The sequence below is a fragment of the Ictidomys tridecemlineatus genome, chromosome 5 (assembly GCF_052094955.1).
Source record: "Ictidomys tridecemlineatus isolate mIctTri1 chromosome 5, mIctTri1.hap1, whole genome shotgun sequence".
Classification (NCBI taxonomy): domain Eukaryota; kingdom Metazoa; phylum Chordata; class Mammalia; order Rodentia; family Sciuridae; genus Ictidomys; species Ictidomys tridecemlineatus.
The window spans coordinates 136,601,149-136,618,133 of NC_135481.1; the positions used below are offsets into that span (position 1 = coordinate 136,601,149).

General features: G+C 36.2%; 1 protein-coding gene and 1 pseudogene across 1 annotated transcript in view; both read right to left on the reverse strand.

The window, feature by feature from the left end:
• Positions 1 to 16,985, reverse strand: part of Fanci (FA complementation group I) — an 81,529-nt gene that overhangs the window by 46,566 nt on the left and 17,978 nt on the right. Inside the window, exons 4-9 of the mRNA XM_078051181.1 lie at positions 9,280 to 9,352; positions 3,819 to 3,949; positions 3,117 to 3,273; positions 2,959 to 3,016; positions 1,084 to 1,125; positions 198 to 321 (exon numbers count right to left, since the gene is read on the reverse strand). Coding sequence (XP_077907307.1) covers positions 198 to 321; positions 1,084 to 1,125; positions 2,959 to 3,016; positions 3,117 to 3,273; positions 3,819 to 3,949; positions 9,280 to 9,352 — 585 coding nt within the window. The remainder of the gene's footprint in view (positions 1 to 197; positions 322 to 1,083; positions 1,126 to 2,958; positions 3,017 to 3,116; positions 3,274 to 3,818; positions 3,950 to 9,279; positions 9,353 to 16,985) is intronic.
• LOC120887063 (small nucleolar RNA SNORA40) lies at positions 8,149 to 8,256 on the reverse strand (annotated as a pseudogene).

The following is a 16,985-nucleotide window of genomic DNA, read 5'->3' on the forward strand; positions in this document are numbered from 1 at the left end:
AAAAAGAAAACATATTAATGGCAGAAATAACTATGTTTTCTTTGCCCGAGGAACATGATCTTTTTACTAAACTAAATCACCACACATAAAAACAAAACAGCTATGGCCTAGTACATAATCAGCAGTGTGAAAAAGCTGAATGGTGATAATTGGTTCAAACCACCAAAATAAAAGAGAAATCAATTTTTTTTAAATACCTTTGAAGAGAGAACAAGAAGCTGATAGACCAAAGGTGGTATTTCTTGAAGATTCAACTTGGAGAACATTTTCAACACTTTTCCCACCACAAATTCCACCTCTTCTGGAGTCAGAGGGACATCCCTATAGATCAAAATTTCAAAGGCTCTAGCCAGAACTCAACCGCCTTGTTTTTAGAAATTCAATTCAGTGCTAAAATTCCATTAAACATTTTCTTAAGAAACAAAATTTGGGAGCAAGAAATAAAGAAAATTTTAGAATATTATAATTATTCCTTTTGATTTTTCTCTTATAAAGAATCTTTAAGGGAACCAATAACTTTTCCTAAACAAAGTCATCTTGGAAAAAAAAAATCAGTATTACATTAAATAATTAAGCTGGACATGAGGGTGTGTGTCTGTAATCCTAACTACTCTGGAGGCTGAGGTAGGAGGATCTGAGTTGGAGGACAGCCTGAGCAACACAGCAAGACCCTGTTCCAAGAAGATGAAAGAAAACTAAAGTCAAAAAGGAGGTGGGGGAGCTGGGCATGGAGGTGCAGACTTGTAATCCGAGTGGCTTGGGAAGCTGAGGCAGGAGGATCATGAGTTCAGAGCCAGCCTGAGCAAAAGTGAGGCGCTAAGCAACTCAGAGATACCCTGTCTATAAATAAAAAATACAAAATAGGGCTAGGGATGTGGCTCAGTGGTTGGGTGTCCCCGAGTTTAATCCTCAGTACCAAAAAAAATGAAAGAGGAGGTGGGGGAGAGAATTCCTTAAAAGAAAACAAGAGGTACCAATATGCTTACTCAGAGGATAGTGACCTTTGAGCTTGCTGTTTTTCAATTTCTAGCAGGTAAGATCACAAAGCAGAAGATAAAGAGAAAAAGGAATAATGATTCTTACTTGAACATGGAGGTGAGTTGGATTACATACTGCTGATCCCATCTGGTTAAAGAAAATGACAAAGAACATGAATTTATTTCATTTTAACTTATTTATACTTAATTTTGTAAAACTAGTGAAGAGGTAAAACAAAATTAGGGACATTTCAAGTTTAATTTTGCAACACTTGAAACCAAGATTTTTAAAATACCATTTAGAACAATGATTTAAGTGTCAGTTTTTAACTTATCAGACTTAGAAAACCAAAGTTTGATGAGATTTGATTCCCAGAATCAAAAAATAAAAACCAAAACAAAATTCATGACACCCAGTATTGGTGAGATTATGGAAAATAAACACTATTCAAATACTATTTTAGGGAATGTAGGAGTCGATAATACTTATCAACTTTAAAAATGCACATAACCACAAACCCACCCAACTTACTGTTTGAAATACATTCCATATACATGCTTATAAAAGGTCATCTAGATGTATAAAAATAGAAATAAATAATCCAACAATCAAACATTAATCAAATAATATATTAAAATACTATGAAATCACTACAATGAATTCAGAGTTGTATTTACATGCTGACATAAACAGATATGTTAAATGAAAATGAAAAATATAAAATATAACGTATACTGAATAGGCACCTTACCACTGGACTACTCCCTTCCCTTTATTTGAGGAAAGGGTCTCACTATTAATGCTTAGGGTCTCAATAAGTTGCCCAGGCAATCCTCCTAGCTAAACCTCTCCAGTACCAGGATTATAGGAGTATGCCAACATAATCATTTTTAATAAAATTTTTATGTAATTAAAAACAAACAAACAGGGGCTATGGTTGTAGCTCAGCACTTGCCTAGCATGTATGAGGCACTGGGTTCAATCCTCAGCACCACATAAATATAAATAATTAAAATAAAGGTATTGTGCCATCTACAACTAAAACAAAAAAAAAAAAACAAGCCAGGCGCAGTGGCGCATGCCTCTAATCCTAGCAACTCAGGAAGGTGAGACAGAAGGACTCCAAATTCAAGGCAAACCTCAGCAACCTAGTGAGGCCCTAAGCTACTGAGACCCTGACTCAAAATAAAAAAAGGGTTGGAGATATGACTCGGTGTTAAGCACCTCTGGATCAATCTCCAGTACCAAAACAAATAAACCAAACAAAAGAACAGATGGACACATTAATTATAAGCCTAAAATAATTTACATCACGGCTCTTACATAAAGAAGTCTTGGATATTCTCTTATTCTTTTTAACATACTCAAGTATAATCACTGTAGTATGTAACTTAGTATTCTCTTTATTTTACCAACTATATATAATAAAAATTTTTCATCTTTGAAATATGCCTTTATATATTTCATTCTTAATAGGTATAAATTTCATAGTGGCTATACCTTAACTTACATAGCTTAAATGTCAGTTATGGTGTGCTCACTTGGGTCATAAGTTTCCGTGTTGAACATATTCATGTGTAAGAATTTTTTATATACTGGTGTCTTAACTAGGTAGAATCCCAGAAATACAATAATTGATTAAAGAATACAAACATTATTTTGTATTCTATTCCCTCAAAAAAAAAATTTTTTTTTTTTAGGGGCTAGGGAGATAGCTCAGTTGGTAGAGTGCTTGCCTTAGTTCAATCCCCAGCACCACCAAAAAAAAAAAAAAATTGAAAGATGTGACATCAAGACAACTTTCTTAGCCTTAAGGATCTTGGGACTCCAAATAATGCTACTATGTTAAAATGAACATTAATATGCGTGTTTAAAATGGCCTAAAAACCTCACAAATGTAAATTCCTGAAATAAATGATAGTCATTTTTTGTCCACTTGTAGTTCTGAGAAAGTTATACACATCAATGACAAAGACTGACCTGCCAGAACAGAGGGTGTTAATCAATTGCTTCTTACATTCTTCCCCACTCAATTCACCTAGAAGTGCAAAACACACTGTGAAACAAATCTGATTATGTGGGGAAAAAAAAAAAAAATCTGACTAGAGAAAAAGTCACTAGAATTGGAAGAAAATTACCTTTTCCATAAGATAGATTTTCCTTTTTAGTAGCCAAGGCAGTGAGAATGATGGGCAGTAACTCCAAAGATTTTCCATTCACTAGGCTGCCCTCTTTGATAGCATCAATAAACTCATTGGCTAATTCAATCAGTATCAGTCCTGGGAAATGGTAAGCCTAAAAGTTCGAAAAGAAAATCTTAAGTAGAAATCCAGTGTTTGATATCTCTTTCTAAGTAATAAGTCTTTGCTGGCAAACTGAATTGATGTTGAGACCCAAAACAGACCCTATAAAGGATTCACAGAGGGCTAGGAATATAGTTCAGTTGGTAGAGTGCTTCCCTCAAATGCACAAGGCCCTGGGTTCAATCCCCAGCACCACAAAAAAAGAAAAAGAAGATTCACAGAATCAAGTTGCTATATTACATATTTGTAATTGTAAAGATTTCAAAGGCTAGAACCCTTCATCAGTTCCTTAATGTTTTCAAATATGTCAGCTCTTCAAGGAGATATATGCTCAGGGTAACAAAAAGGTAATATATACATCTAGGTGGTTCATAACCCATTCATCCTAGGTGGTTCATAACCCATTTGTTTGTTTGTTTTGTTAACATTAGCTCTTATTCATAAATAGAAACTATGCTAGGATTGGCACAAAAGTTTTCCCTCCCTCAACAAATTACAACCTTTCAAAACAACTATCCCCAAACAATTCTATCTTACCTCCAACATTAGTAATCCAATGATCTCAGCTGCTACTTCTTTCTGTAAATCTCCTGATTCTACCAACTGGATACAACAAGTGTATACCTTACGTCTTCTAAGTGCTCCACCTTCCTCAGAGCAGGGAGAACCTTTAAATATATGGTAAGGAACAAGAAGGAAAAAAAAAAAGTCTTACAAGGTTAAAGGGTAAATAAGAAAAACAAAGAGCTTTATAGTTTATAGAAACAGAATTATCAAACTACTGATTATTATCAGCAACACGTAGGGGCTTTGAAAAAACATGCTCAATGTAACCAAAGTAAAGGGACCGAAATAACATCTTTTCTTCTTCCACTTATTAACTTAAAAATTACATAGTACAGGGGGCTGGGGTTGTATCTCAGTGATAGAGAGCTTGCCTTGCATTTGTAAGGCATGGGGTTCAATTCTCAGCACCACATTAAAAATAAATAAAGGTATTGTACTCATCTACAACTAAAAATAAATAATAATAATAATAATTATTATTATTGTTATACAGTACAGGAGGAGGAAGCCTTCTAGTATAACTTGCAGCATTTGGGGAAACTACAGTAATCCTAATTTAATGCCTTTAATATACTTCATTTCAAATTGTCATCACTAAGTGATATCTATAGGAACAGCAAAGTAACAAGGACCCTAGAAATTTCTCTCATCTATAAACAATAAAGGAACATTGACAGAAATAAGCAAAATCAACCTTCCAGAGCTCTGAAAATTAAGCAAAGGATTCCAATAATCCAGAAAGTGTCTACTCAAAAAAAAACCAAAAAACAGTTGAGGGGCTAGGATTGTGGCTCAGCGGTAGAATGCTCGCCTAGCATGTGCAAGGCCCTGGGTTCGATCCTCAGCACCACATAAAATAAAATAAAATGAAGATATTCTGTCCAACTACAACTAAAAAATAAATATTTAAAAATAAATAATAGATAATTAAATAAAGATGTTGTGTCCAACTACAACTAAAAAATAAATATAAAAAAACCTTAAAAGTTATTTTTTAAAAAAAAGAAAAGAAAAATAGTTGAATCTCGGTTAAAAACAACAAGCTTTGTGGCATTTTAACAACACTTCAATCCATTCCTTATCCCTATAATGTTAAAAACGGAAAGACATCACATGCTCATGGAATGGAAGATATGAATTAAGATAGCACTGATGGTGGTGTACACCAGTAACCCCATAACTCAGGAGGCTGAGGCAGGAGGATCACAAGTTCCAGGCCAGCCTTAGTAAGACCCTGCCTCAAAATAGAAAAACAGCTAGGATGTGACTCACTGGTAAAGCACCTCTGGGTTCAGTCTCTGGTAAAAAGATAACTTTGCTTCTCAAATTCATGTAAAAATTCAACAAAATATCTCTAACAACCCAACTTCCTTTTTTGCAGAACAAGCTTACTTTAAATTTATATGGAAATATGAAGAACCCACAATATCCAAGACAATCTAGAGAAAGCAGCACAAAACTCAAAAATATTCACAGTTCCTATGTGTATAACCTACTACAAAACTGACTTTAAACTTTCAATTCTCCTGCCTCAGCCTCCAAAATAGCCAAAATTACAAGTGTGTGGTATGACACCTGGCTCAGGCAATTTTTTTGGTACCAGGAATTTAATCCAGGAGTGCTCTACCACTGAGTCACCCTGTCCTTTTTACTTTTTATTCTGAAACATGGTCTCTCTGAGTTGCTTTTAGGGCCTCACTAAATTGCTGGGACTGGCTTCGAAGTTTCAATCTTCCTGCCTAGGCCTCCTGAGTCACTGGGTTTACAGGCATGTGCCACCACTCCCAGCTCAAGCAACAACTGATAAGTGTTAAGTGGAGGAATAAAATGAAACTGAACGTCTACCTCCTATCATACAAAAATCAACTTGAAATGGTTAAAAGATCTAAATGTTAAGAGCTAAAGCTATAAAACTCTCACAAGAAAACACACGCACAAACCTTTATGTTCTTGGTTTAGGTAATGGTACATGAGATATGACACCAAAAGCACAAACAAAAAAATAAGTGGATGTCATCAAAATTAAAAACTATGAGCTTCAAAGATTACCATAAAAGGAAAAAAAAAATAGCCAGGCATGATGGAGCACCCAAGTAATCACAGTTACTCAGGGGGTTGAGGCTGGAGAATCCAAGTTTGAGACCAACCTGGACAATTTAGTGAGACCCTGTCTCAAAATAAAAAGGATTGGGCGTAATAGTTGCACACCTGTAATCCCAGCAGCACAGAGGCTGAGGTAAGAGGTTTGCAAATTCAAAACCAGTCTCAGCAACTTAGCAAGGCCCTAAGTAACTCAGCAAGATACTGTCTCTAAATAAAATATTTTTAAAAAGGGTTGGGGACAAGGTTCAGTGGTTAAGCACCCTGTGTTCAATCCTTAGTACGAAAGACAGACTTGTACCTAAAATATATAAAAAACTATTACAACTCAATATTTTTTAAAAATCTGATTTTTTAATGAGTAAAAGATTTGAAGAGACAATTCTTCAAATATATACAAAAGATCAGTAAAGCACATGAAAAGATGGTCAACAAAATTAACATCACAGAAATGTAAATCAAAGCCACATACCACTTAAGTGCAAATAATTAATAACAAGTGTCGAAGAGAATGTGGGAGAAATCAGCATCCTCATACAGCCACTCTGAAAAATTTGGCGGTTCCTCAAATAGTTAAGCATAGAATTACCACATGACCTGGAATATTCCCCCTCCTGAATATATACTCAAGATACATAAAAGCATGTGTCCACACAAAAACTTGTACATAACTGTTTACAGCAACATGTTATGGTCAGAAATAGGTCATCAACTCATGAATGAAAAAAATTTGCTATATACAATGGAATATTATTTGGCAGTAAAAAAAATAAGATGCTACAACCTAGATAACGTGTAGATAAGTAATATTCAGAATAGGCAAATCTATAAAGACAGAAAGTAGATAAATGGCTTTTTAGAGCCAGGATGGACTGGTAGAGAGGTAAAAACCAATGGTACAATTTCTTTTAGGGGTAATGAAAACTATTTAAAATTCACTGTGGTGATAAATGCACAACCCTGTGACTACACTAAAAGTCATTGGATTATGCATTTTAAGGAGGTGAACTGGACATGACAATTACCTCATTTTAAAAATTTATACACTTTTGGGCTAGGGCTGAAGCTCAGTGGCAGAGCACTTGCCTAGCATGTGTGAGGCACTGGGTTTTGATTCTTAGCACCACATAAAAACAAAACAAATAAAATAAAGGCATTCTCTCCATCTACAACAACAAAAAAAATTTTTTTAATTTATATACTTTATTATTTATTTATTTAAAGAGAGAGTGAGAGAGGAGAGAGAGAGAGAGAGAGAGAGAGAGAGAGAATTTTTTTAATATTTATTTTTTAGTTCTCGGCGGACACAACGTCTTTGTTGGTATGTGGTGCTGAGGATCGAACCCGGGTCGCATGGCAGGCGAGCGCACTAACGCTTGAGCCACATCCCCAGCCCTAATTTATATACTTTAAAAAGGTAAATTTTTTTAGTATATGGATTATCACTCTTCTTTTTTGGGGGGAGAACTGACTACCTCATGCATGCTAGATAAGTGCTTTATTCAGCCCCCTATCACCCAGCTTATGTAAATCAATAAATTTTTATTTAAGGAATTTCTCATTGTGATTCCTTTACTGCCATCTCATCAATGCCCCTTTTTAAAGAACATGCTTAGGGGCTGGGGTTGTGGCTCAGCAGTAGAGTGCTAGTCTAGCATGTGCAAAGCACTGGGTTCAATCCTCAGCACCACATAAAAATAAATAAAATAAAGGCATTGTGTCCAACTAAAAAAAAAAAAAAAAAGAAAGAAAGAAAGAAAAAGAAAAACCAATGCTTAATCTAGTTGCCCCATCAGCCATGCCACCATTCTTTTTTTTTTGCAGGGAGGGGGGGCTTCTATTTTGACTTGAATTATGGACAATACTGATAATGATTCGATTGCTGAAACCTTCCTTAAACATCAATGAGTTCAAATCATACTAATTTCTATTATTACTCTCAGGAATAGTGCAGATGTGGAATATGCCAATTCGACAGGCAAACATGATCCAACACATTAAAATATATTTTCAACTCCATGAATCATTTTCTGAAGACAAAAGCCTCTAAAAAAGCCATCAGACTATCACAATATGAAAACTGGAATATTGAATCAATGTAACTGAGATTCTCTCAATACCTGTGCTTTTCATCAATCCGTTAATCTTAGAACTATCCTTTTTAGTTATCAATATCTCATCATTAAGCTGTTTTAGATATAATAGTCCTGCTTATATGTATCAAAACTCAAAATGAACAATGAGTTTTGGGTTGCAAAAAAGGCTATGTTTTGGGACGGGATTGTGGCTCAGCGGTAAAGTGCTCGCCTAGCTCATGCGAGGCCCCGGGTTCGTTCGATCCTCAGAACCACATACAAATAAATATAATAAAGATATTGTGTCCAACTACAGCTAATTTTTTTTTCAAAAGCTATGTTTTTCGCACTTGTCTTTGTCCAAAAGGTATACAAAAACATAAGTGCTCCCCACCTGGCTCTTTTGAGACAGGTCCAGTTAAGTTGCACAAGCTGGCCTTGAACTTGTGATCCTCCTTCCTTAACTTCATGAGTAGCTGGAATTATAGGTGTGCCCCATAGCAAATAGCTTATATCTCAGTTTTTAAAATGTCATCATTAGTTAGTTATTGGTCATATACCTAATAAGAGAACTAAAATGATTAAAAAGATAGTTTCCACAATACTTGATAATTCATGCAAATTCAAAGCAAGGTTTTCCAAAATCTGTTTTTAAATATAGTCACAAATTGGGAGTTCTAGTAATCTGTTCCAGGATTGTCTAACAAATAAACCATCAAATGCCACTGATCATCCATCGTTACCTTTTCTCTGGTATTTCTACAAAATATTTTGCAAGTTTCCATGAAAGTTTAGTCAACCAATTTTGAAATTTCTTTTATGAATAAGAGGTTGGGCGCAGTGGCACATGCCTGTAATCCCAGGGGCTCAAGGCTGAGATAGGAAGATCCCAAGTTCAAAGCCAGCCTCACCAAAAGTGAGATGCTAAGCAACTCAGTCAGACACCGTCTCTAAATAAAATACAATATAAAGCTGGGAATGTGCCTCAGTGGTCGTGAACCCCCGAGTTCAATCCCTGGTACCCCCCCCCAAAAAGGGAAGAAATCAACAATACAATCTCAGGTAGACACTCCAACTCCCTTTAATAAAATATTTTAGTATTCTAAACAGGAAACTGCTGCTTTAGTTGCTTCTGTGAAACACCAGAATATGTTCTAGTAGCCTTCAAATAGTAAAAGAAGCAATAATTGCCAAAGGTAAACAAATCTAGCAATGAACACAGTAAAAAACAAAAGTAAAATTAATTAACTCATTACCTTTGAAGATGGCTCTCAGGAGTGCTCCAGGAGCATTTCCTTTCACTGCTTGATTTTGAAGGAGATTAGTCAACTGCAATGAAAAAAAAAGAAAAAGCTACAAGACTGGTCACAGCTCCTTTATCCCAAAAACCTAAACACTCAAAATGGAAAAAGCACTCATCTGTCTGGTTCAGATCATTCAGAGACTAGAAGTACCTGAAAATAAACATACAGGGGATGAGACTGTAACTCAGTGATGGAGTGCTTGCTTCCATGTGTGAGGTACTGGGTTCCACAAAATATAAATAAATAAAATAAAGTTATTAAATAAAGAAATAACTTCGATCTTTACAAAAAATAAAAATTAAATATACATACATTTTGGATACCAGGGATTAAAGCCAAGGGCACTCAACCACTGAGCCATAACCCTAGCTCTTTTTCTATTGTTGAGACATGGTCTTACTACGTTTCTTAGGGCCTTGCTAAGTTGCTGAGGATGGCTTTGAACTTGCCATCTTCAACCTAACTGCCTCAGCCTCCCAAACTGCTAGAATTACAGGAGTGTAAAATCTATTCTACAAACATTTACTTAGAAGCACTTGGTATTGTATGGTTTTGAGATTAAATTCATCAACAAATATTTTTGGTGTATTTTCTTCTTTCTAGGGCCAATACAAGGATGAACAAGGGATGTGCACAAAGTAATTTTACTTGGTTTCTAACAGAAGAAAGGATGACAGAAAAAAATGTAATGGAAACAGAAGGATGAGGTAGACAATAATTTCAAAAAGGGAGGCAACTTCAGTTACAGTAGTTTTAAGTTTCTCTTATGTAAGTGACATTTAAGCAGAGACTTGGAGGATAAGAAAGAGCTAGTTATACAAGGGGAGGCAGTATCATCACTGCAAAGGCCCTGAAGGAGCAAAGACCTTGGCCTATTCAAGTACCTGAAAAAAAGACCAAGATAGGTGGAGAGTAGTAAGAAAAAGAATGCCAGAAGATGAGTTTGGAGCAACAGGCAAAGGATTATTATGAAAACTTACAGGCTATGGTAGGAATCTTAGATTTTAAGTATAAAAGAATTAGTTACTAAATGGGGGGGAAATGGAGTGATACAACAGATATGAAGTCAATTTTGCTCCTTGTGTAGAGAATGGCTTGTGGGGATATTCACAAGTAAAACAGGGATATCTGATAGGAGACTGCTATTATGTCCCAGCAAGAGAGAACAGTGGCCAAAATCAAGATGACAGCAGAAGAAATGTTATAAGCTGAACTGTGCCACCTCAAATTTCATAAGTTCTAACCCCAAACACCTAAAACTATGACCAAAATTGGAAGTCAGGTTGTTTTGAGCCCTAATTCATTGTAACTGATACCCTTTTTTGTTTTAGTTACACATGACAGTACAATGATCTTGACATATCATACATTTGAATCAGATGGGGTATAATTTCTCATTTTTCTGAGTGTACAGGTTGCAGAATCACATTGGTAATGCAGTCATGCATATATATAAAGCAATAATAATGTCTATTTTATTCTGTTGTCCTTCCTATCCCCGCTTTCCCTCCCCTCCCCTCCCATCACTTCTCTCTACCCAATCTAATGTGACACCCTTTTTTTTTTCCCCTCACATTGTCATACATGTATTCTGTATAACAATGAGGGTCTCCTTCCATTTTCCGTGCAATTCCCCTTCTCTCTCCCTTTCCCTCCCACCTCTCTTCCCTATTTAGTGGTAATCTTCTTCTCATGCTCTTCTTCCCTACCTCATTTTGAGTCACCCCTCTTATATCAGAGAAGATATTCGGCCTTTGTTTTTTAGTGATTGGCTAACTTCACATAGAACAATCTGCTCTAATGCCATCCATTTCCCTGCAAATGCCATTATCTTGTTATTTTTTAGTGCTGGGTAATATTCCATTGTGTATAACTGTCACATTTTTTTTTATCCATTCATCCATTGAGGAGCATTAGGTTGGTTCCACAGTCTAGCTATTGTGAATTGTGCTAATAAACATTGATGTGGCTGTGTCCCTGTAGTATGCTGTTTTTAAGTCTTCTGGGTATAGTCCCAGAAGGGGAATAGCTGGGTCAAATGGTGGTTCCATTCCCACTTTCCAAGGGCTCTCTATACTGATTTCCAAATTGGCTGCACCAACTTGCAGTCCCACCAGCAGTGTCTGAGTGTACCTTTTTCTCCACATCCTCACAAGCACTGGTTATTGTTTGACTTCATAATGGCTGCCATTCTTACTGGAGTGAGATGGGACTGATACCCTTTAAAAAGGGGGAAATCTAGACATAGACAACATGTATACACGGAGAATAAGACAAAGATAGAAAGCAGGTGTCAAGGAACATCAAAGATTGCCATCAAATCTGCAGAGACTGGAAGAGGGAGGCAGAACAGATTCTCACAGCCCTCAAAAGGAACCAACCCTGCCAACACCTTGATCTTGGACTGCTAGTTTTCAGAACCTTGAAAAAAAAAACTGCATTTATTTGAGCCATCCAGTTTGTGGTATTTTCTAACACAGCCTTAGCATACTAGTACAGGAGATGAAGAAAAGTAGATAATTTCAAAATATATCCCAGAACTAGGAATAGAAATTCTTCATAACTTGGTAGGGAAGGGGTGCAATCAACAAAAACTCCTAAATCTATGGCTTAAGCAACTAAATGGATGGATGATGATAACATCCAAAGAAAATGGTGAAATTTTGAGATCTAAATCACCTTGAAGATTACCAAAAGAGATTTCTGGGCTCTACCCAGTTTCTGATTCAGCTGGTCTTTCATGGGCTCCAAACCACTACTCTGAGATATTCAAGTGGAGATGCCAAGTAAACAACTAGATATATCCAAATGGACCCCACAGGAGAGTTCCATGGAAATAGATAAGAATATCCAGGAAGATTAACTTGAAGACAAGATAAACACCAACAGTTAGTCATTAAAACAAAAAGTTATATAAGGGGAGGCAGTGGGAGATGAGCAAAGCAAGTGAAGTCAGTAACCCACAAGGACAACCCAGAGAGAGGAGTGTCCCAGAAGTCAAGACTAATAATAAACAATAAATTTGATCTCTACCTCACCTACATAAATGTGGTCTTCCTAACCAGAGTCCATCTCTCCTTTCTTAAAGGTATAAGAAAGTATCTGACTGCTTTTGTCTGAACTCTCCAAATGAGAACTGATTCTCAGGGATGATTATTGTCCTCCAGGAGAAACTAGACAATATCAGGAGACATTTCTGACATCACAATGAAAGGGTGCTTCTGGAATCTAGTAAACAGATACCAGGAACCCTACTAAACATCTCATAATCCACAGAACAGCTGACCACAAGAAATTATTATTCAGTCCAAAATGCAAACAATGCCAAGATTGAGAAACTCTTGAGGTTTTTCCAAAAAGTTCAGTTTCAACACAAGTCAGTATGGCATAAAAAATAAAAAAGCTGTACTCAGAATTAGAAGACCTGAGCTATGAATTCTAGCTATGCCATCTACCAGCCATATAACCTCAGGTTAGTTATTTAAACTGTTATATGAGATCATTTCCTTAGCTCAAAGGACTAAGATGATGACTAGAGAACCTTGCATAGGACTCAGATTACAACAGGCAGTCAACAAATGTTAACTTCTTTTCCCTCTGTCCCCTACTTCCTTTCCTTCTCCCTCAATTTATATCTTCAAACTTCTTAAACTTTATACAGCTATGCTGTTTGGTACTGGGGAATGAACCCAGGACTACACACATCCTAAGCAAGAGCTCTACCACTGAAGTAAATCTCTAGATCTTTTTATTTTTAGATATTGTCTTGCTAAGATCCCCAAAATGGCCTCAAACTTGTGATCCTACTGCCTCAGCCTCCCTAGAAGCTGGGCTCACAGGTGTGTGCCACTGATGCCTGGCTCAGTAATGCTTTTAACTTCATTTAAAAATTACAAGTAGACTAAGATTAAGTATTCTTGTTACTTTAGAAGCCTGTAAAATTTTTCTTGTCACTGGCAATCTAGAACTACCAAGTTAACAGCACAGTCCAAATAAAGTATAAATTGAAAAAGAAAAAAAGGGCTGGAGATATAGCTCAGTGGTAGAGCACTTGCCAGCATGTACAAGGTCCTGGGTTTGATTTCTAGCATCACAAAAATAAATTCTCATTTTGTATAGTCTGATGTTTCCACATGGTTAGACTGAGTTTATGGAATTTTAACTGGAACACAGGTGATAGTGTATTCTCAGAGGATCACATGAGGAGGCACATGGTATCTATCTGTCCGTCACTTGGGATATCAATTCTAATTAGTAAGGTGTGTTGCCAGAGTTCCCTACTTTACAATTATTTCCCCCTCTCTTTGCAACCAGTAAGAAATTTGTAAGGAAATAATTTAAAACCATGCAATCATCTTGCCACTCATCTAATTTCCCCTCTATATGATGGAATAGCCCGCACAAACTACCTCTGCCAGGTTATTAAAGTCAATATTACCAGGAATGACAATCATGAGCCCAGTGATATATACTGAGAAGGGCATCACCATTTTTGTGATCCTTTCATCAGGGATATAGGGCCTAATAATAATTAGCCTAATAATTAGACCATAGCAAACAGACTCTAAGACATTAAAAAAAATAACTTATGAATACTCTCCATGACTCTCAAGATCAAAAGTGACATAAATTAATTCATCAAAGTAGCAAGATATAAAATTAACACCCATAAAATCAACTGTGTTCCTAAACATCAGTAATGATAAACTGAAAGAGAAAACAAGAAAACTACCAAATTCACAACAGCCTCAGAAAAAAATATAATATTTGGGAGTCAATCTAACAAAAGAGGAGAAAGGCCTCTACAATAAAAACTATAAAATGCTAAAGAAAAAATTAAAGAAGACTTAGAAAATGGAAAGATATTGGATAGTCAGAATTAATATTGTCAAAATGGCCATACTACCAAAAAGTGTTACATAGATTTAATGTAATTCCTATTAAAATTTCAGTGAGGTTCTTCATAGGAATAGAAAAAGCAGTCATGGAATTCATTTAGAAAAACAAGAGGCCTAGAATGGCCAAATCTATCCTCACCAAGAAAAGTAAAGCAGGAGGCATCACAAATACCAGACCTTAAATTATACTATAGAGCTATAGTAACAAAAACAGCATAGCACTGACACCAAAACAAGACATGAAGACCAATGGCATAGAATAGAAGACACAGAGACAAACCCACATAAATACAGTTATCACATACTAGATAAAGGTGCCATAAACATTCATTGGGAGAAAAGATAGCCTCTTCAACAAATGGGCTGCGAAAACTGGAAATCCACATGTAGCAAAACGAAATTAAATCCCTCTATCTCCCAATACAAAATTCGACTCAAGGATCAAGGACCTAAGCAGTAAGAGGAAGAAAAAGTAGGCCTAAATCTCTGCTTAGGAACCAAATTCTTCAACAAGATTCCTAAAGTGCAAGAAATAAAATAAAAAATCAATAAACAGGATGGTATCAAACTAAAAAGCTTCACAGCAAAGGAAACAATCAAGAATGTGAAGAGAGAACCTACAAAATGGGAGAAAATCTTTGCCACCTGCACCACAGATAAAGCATTAATCTCCAGAATATATAAGAACTCAAAATACTTAACACCAAAAAACAAATTACCCAACCAATAAATGGGCAAAGGAACTGAACAGACACTTCCCAGAAAAAATATAATTGGTCAACAAAAACACCAAAAAATGCTCAACTTCTCTAGCAAGTAGAGAAATGCAAATTAAAACTTCACTGAGATTTCATCTCACTCCAGTCAGAAAGGCAATTATCAAGAATACAAGTAACAATAAGTATTGGCAAGGATGTAGGAAAAAGGTACACTCAAGCATTGCTGGTGGGACTGCACACAGTGCAACCATTTTGGAAAGCAGTATGGATATTCCTCAGAAAACCTGGAATGGAACCACCATTTGACCCAGTTATTCTACTCCTCAGCATATACTCAAAGGACTTAAAATCAGCATGCTATAATGACCCATCCACATAATGTTTATAGAAGCTCAATTCACAATAGCTAAGCTATGAACCAAACTAGGTGCCCTTTGCCCTTCAACAGATGAATGGTTAAGGAAAATGTGATTATAACACATACAGACAGATACACACCCACACATACACACACAGGAATATTACTCAGCCATAAAGAAAAATGAAATTTTGGCATTTGCCATTAAATGCATTGAACTGAAGACTATTATGCTAAGTGAAATAAGCCAAACCCAAAAAAACAAAGAGGAGGTATATTCTCTCTGATATGTGGATGCTAACACACATGGGGGGGGGTGTAGAAGTACTCTGGATTAGACAAAGGAAATGAAGGGAAGAGAGGTTGGGAATAAGAAAGACAGTAGAATGATTTTAATCAAACATTACTTTCTTACATTCCTATATGAGTACATAACCAGTGTGACTCTTATGTACAATCACAAGAATGTATGTGTGTCAAAATATATTCCACTGTCATGTATAACTAGAAACAACAAATAATGAAAATAAAAATAAAAAAACAAAGCAAAAAAACAATCAATAGTGACAAGGAAAAGCTGAGAATTGTTGCTGACTACAGATCACGGAAAAAGGACAAGTATGCACAATATGGAATTCTAAAACATTAAGAAAACATTAAAAAAAAAAAAAAATCAGCCAGGCTCGGTGGCACATTCCTGTAATCCCATCGGCTTGAAAGACTGAATCGAGGTTCAAAAGTTCAAAACCAGACTCAGCAACAGTGAGACGTTGAGTGCCCATTGAGATCAATCCCTGGTACCTCTCCCCCAGGAAAAAAAAAAAAAAAAACAGTGTGCACATATGAATAACTAACAATAATGAATTCCACCATTATGTACAGCTGGAATGCACCAATAAGCCAGCCAAACCCAGCGGCTAAGAAGGGTAAGGAGCATCTTGAGTTCTATGCCAGTCTCAGCAATTTAGTGAAGTCCTAAGCAACTTAGCAAGACTCTATCTCAAAATAAAAAAGGCTGGGGATGTAGCTCTTTGGTTAAGTGACCGTGGTGTTCAATCCTGATAACCAGAACTTGTCATCGTGATTGCAAAATGCTGATTTTCCAACTCTAGCACTGTAAGCAAGAGATCTCCCTTTTCTTCATTTTTAAAAAATGATCAGAATGGGGGCTGGGAGTATAGCTCAGTTGGTAGAGTGCTTGCCTTGCATGCACAAGGCCCTGGGTTTGATTCCCAGTACCAAAAATAAACAAAACAAAACAATAAAAAAAAAAGATTAGTAGGTCTCCAAAATGTTTTCCAGTAGTTCACAATTGAACTTACTAGTATAATAACCCCAGACTGGCCCAATGGGAGTCCTTTCCAGATGGCCTTGTGACATGTCCACATTGTCTTGAGCACTTCTTACTTCCTGGTCAGTAAAGTTTTCCAAGTTCATCTTGTATCCATCCTGCGCACCCATGAAATCTACCATTTCTCTGAAATGCCTGGTTCCCTTGAGTGGGGAATGATTATCAGAAAGCAAATAATTAGATGACACATATGCTTATGGCTACTGTGGCATCTTTGCTTTTTGGTTCTTTCAGTGGAAAGCTTAGGAAAAATATGGATGCATATACACATACATACAAAAATACACAAGCAAAAGTATGTATATACAAACACACATTTGAGAAATCCTAAG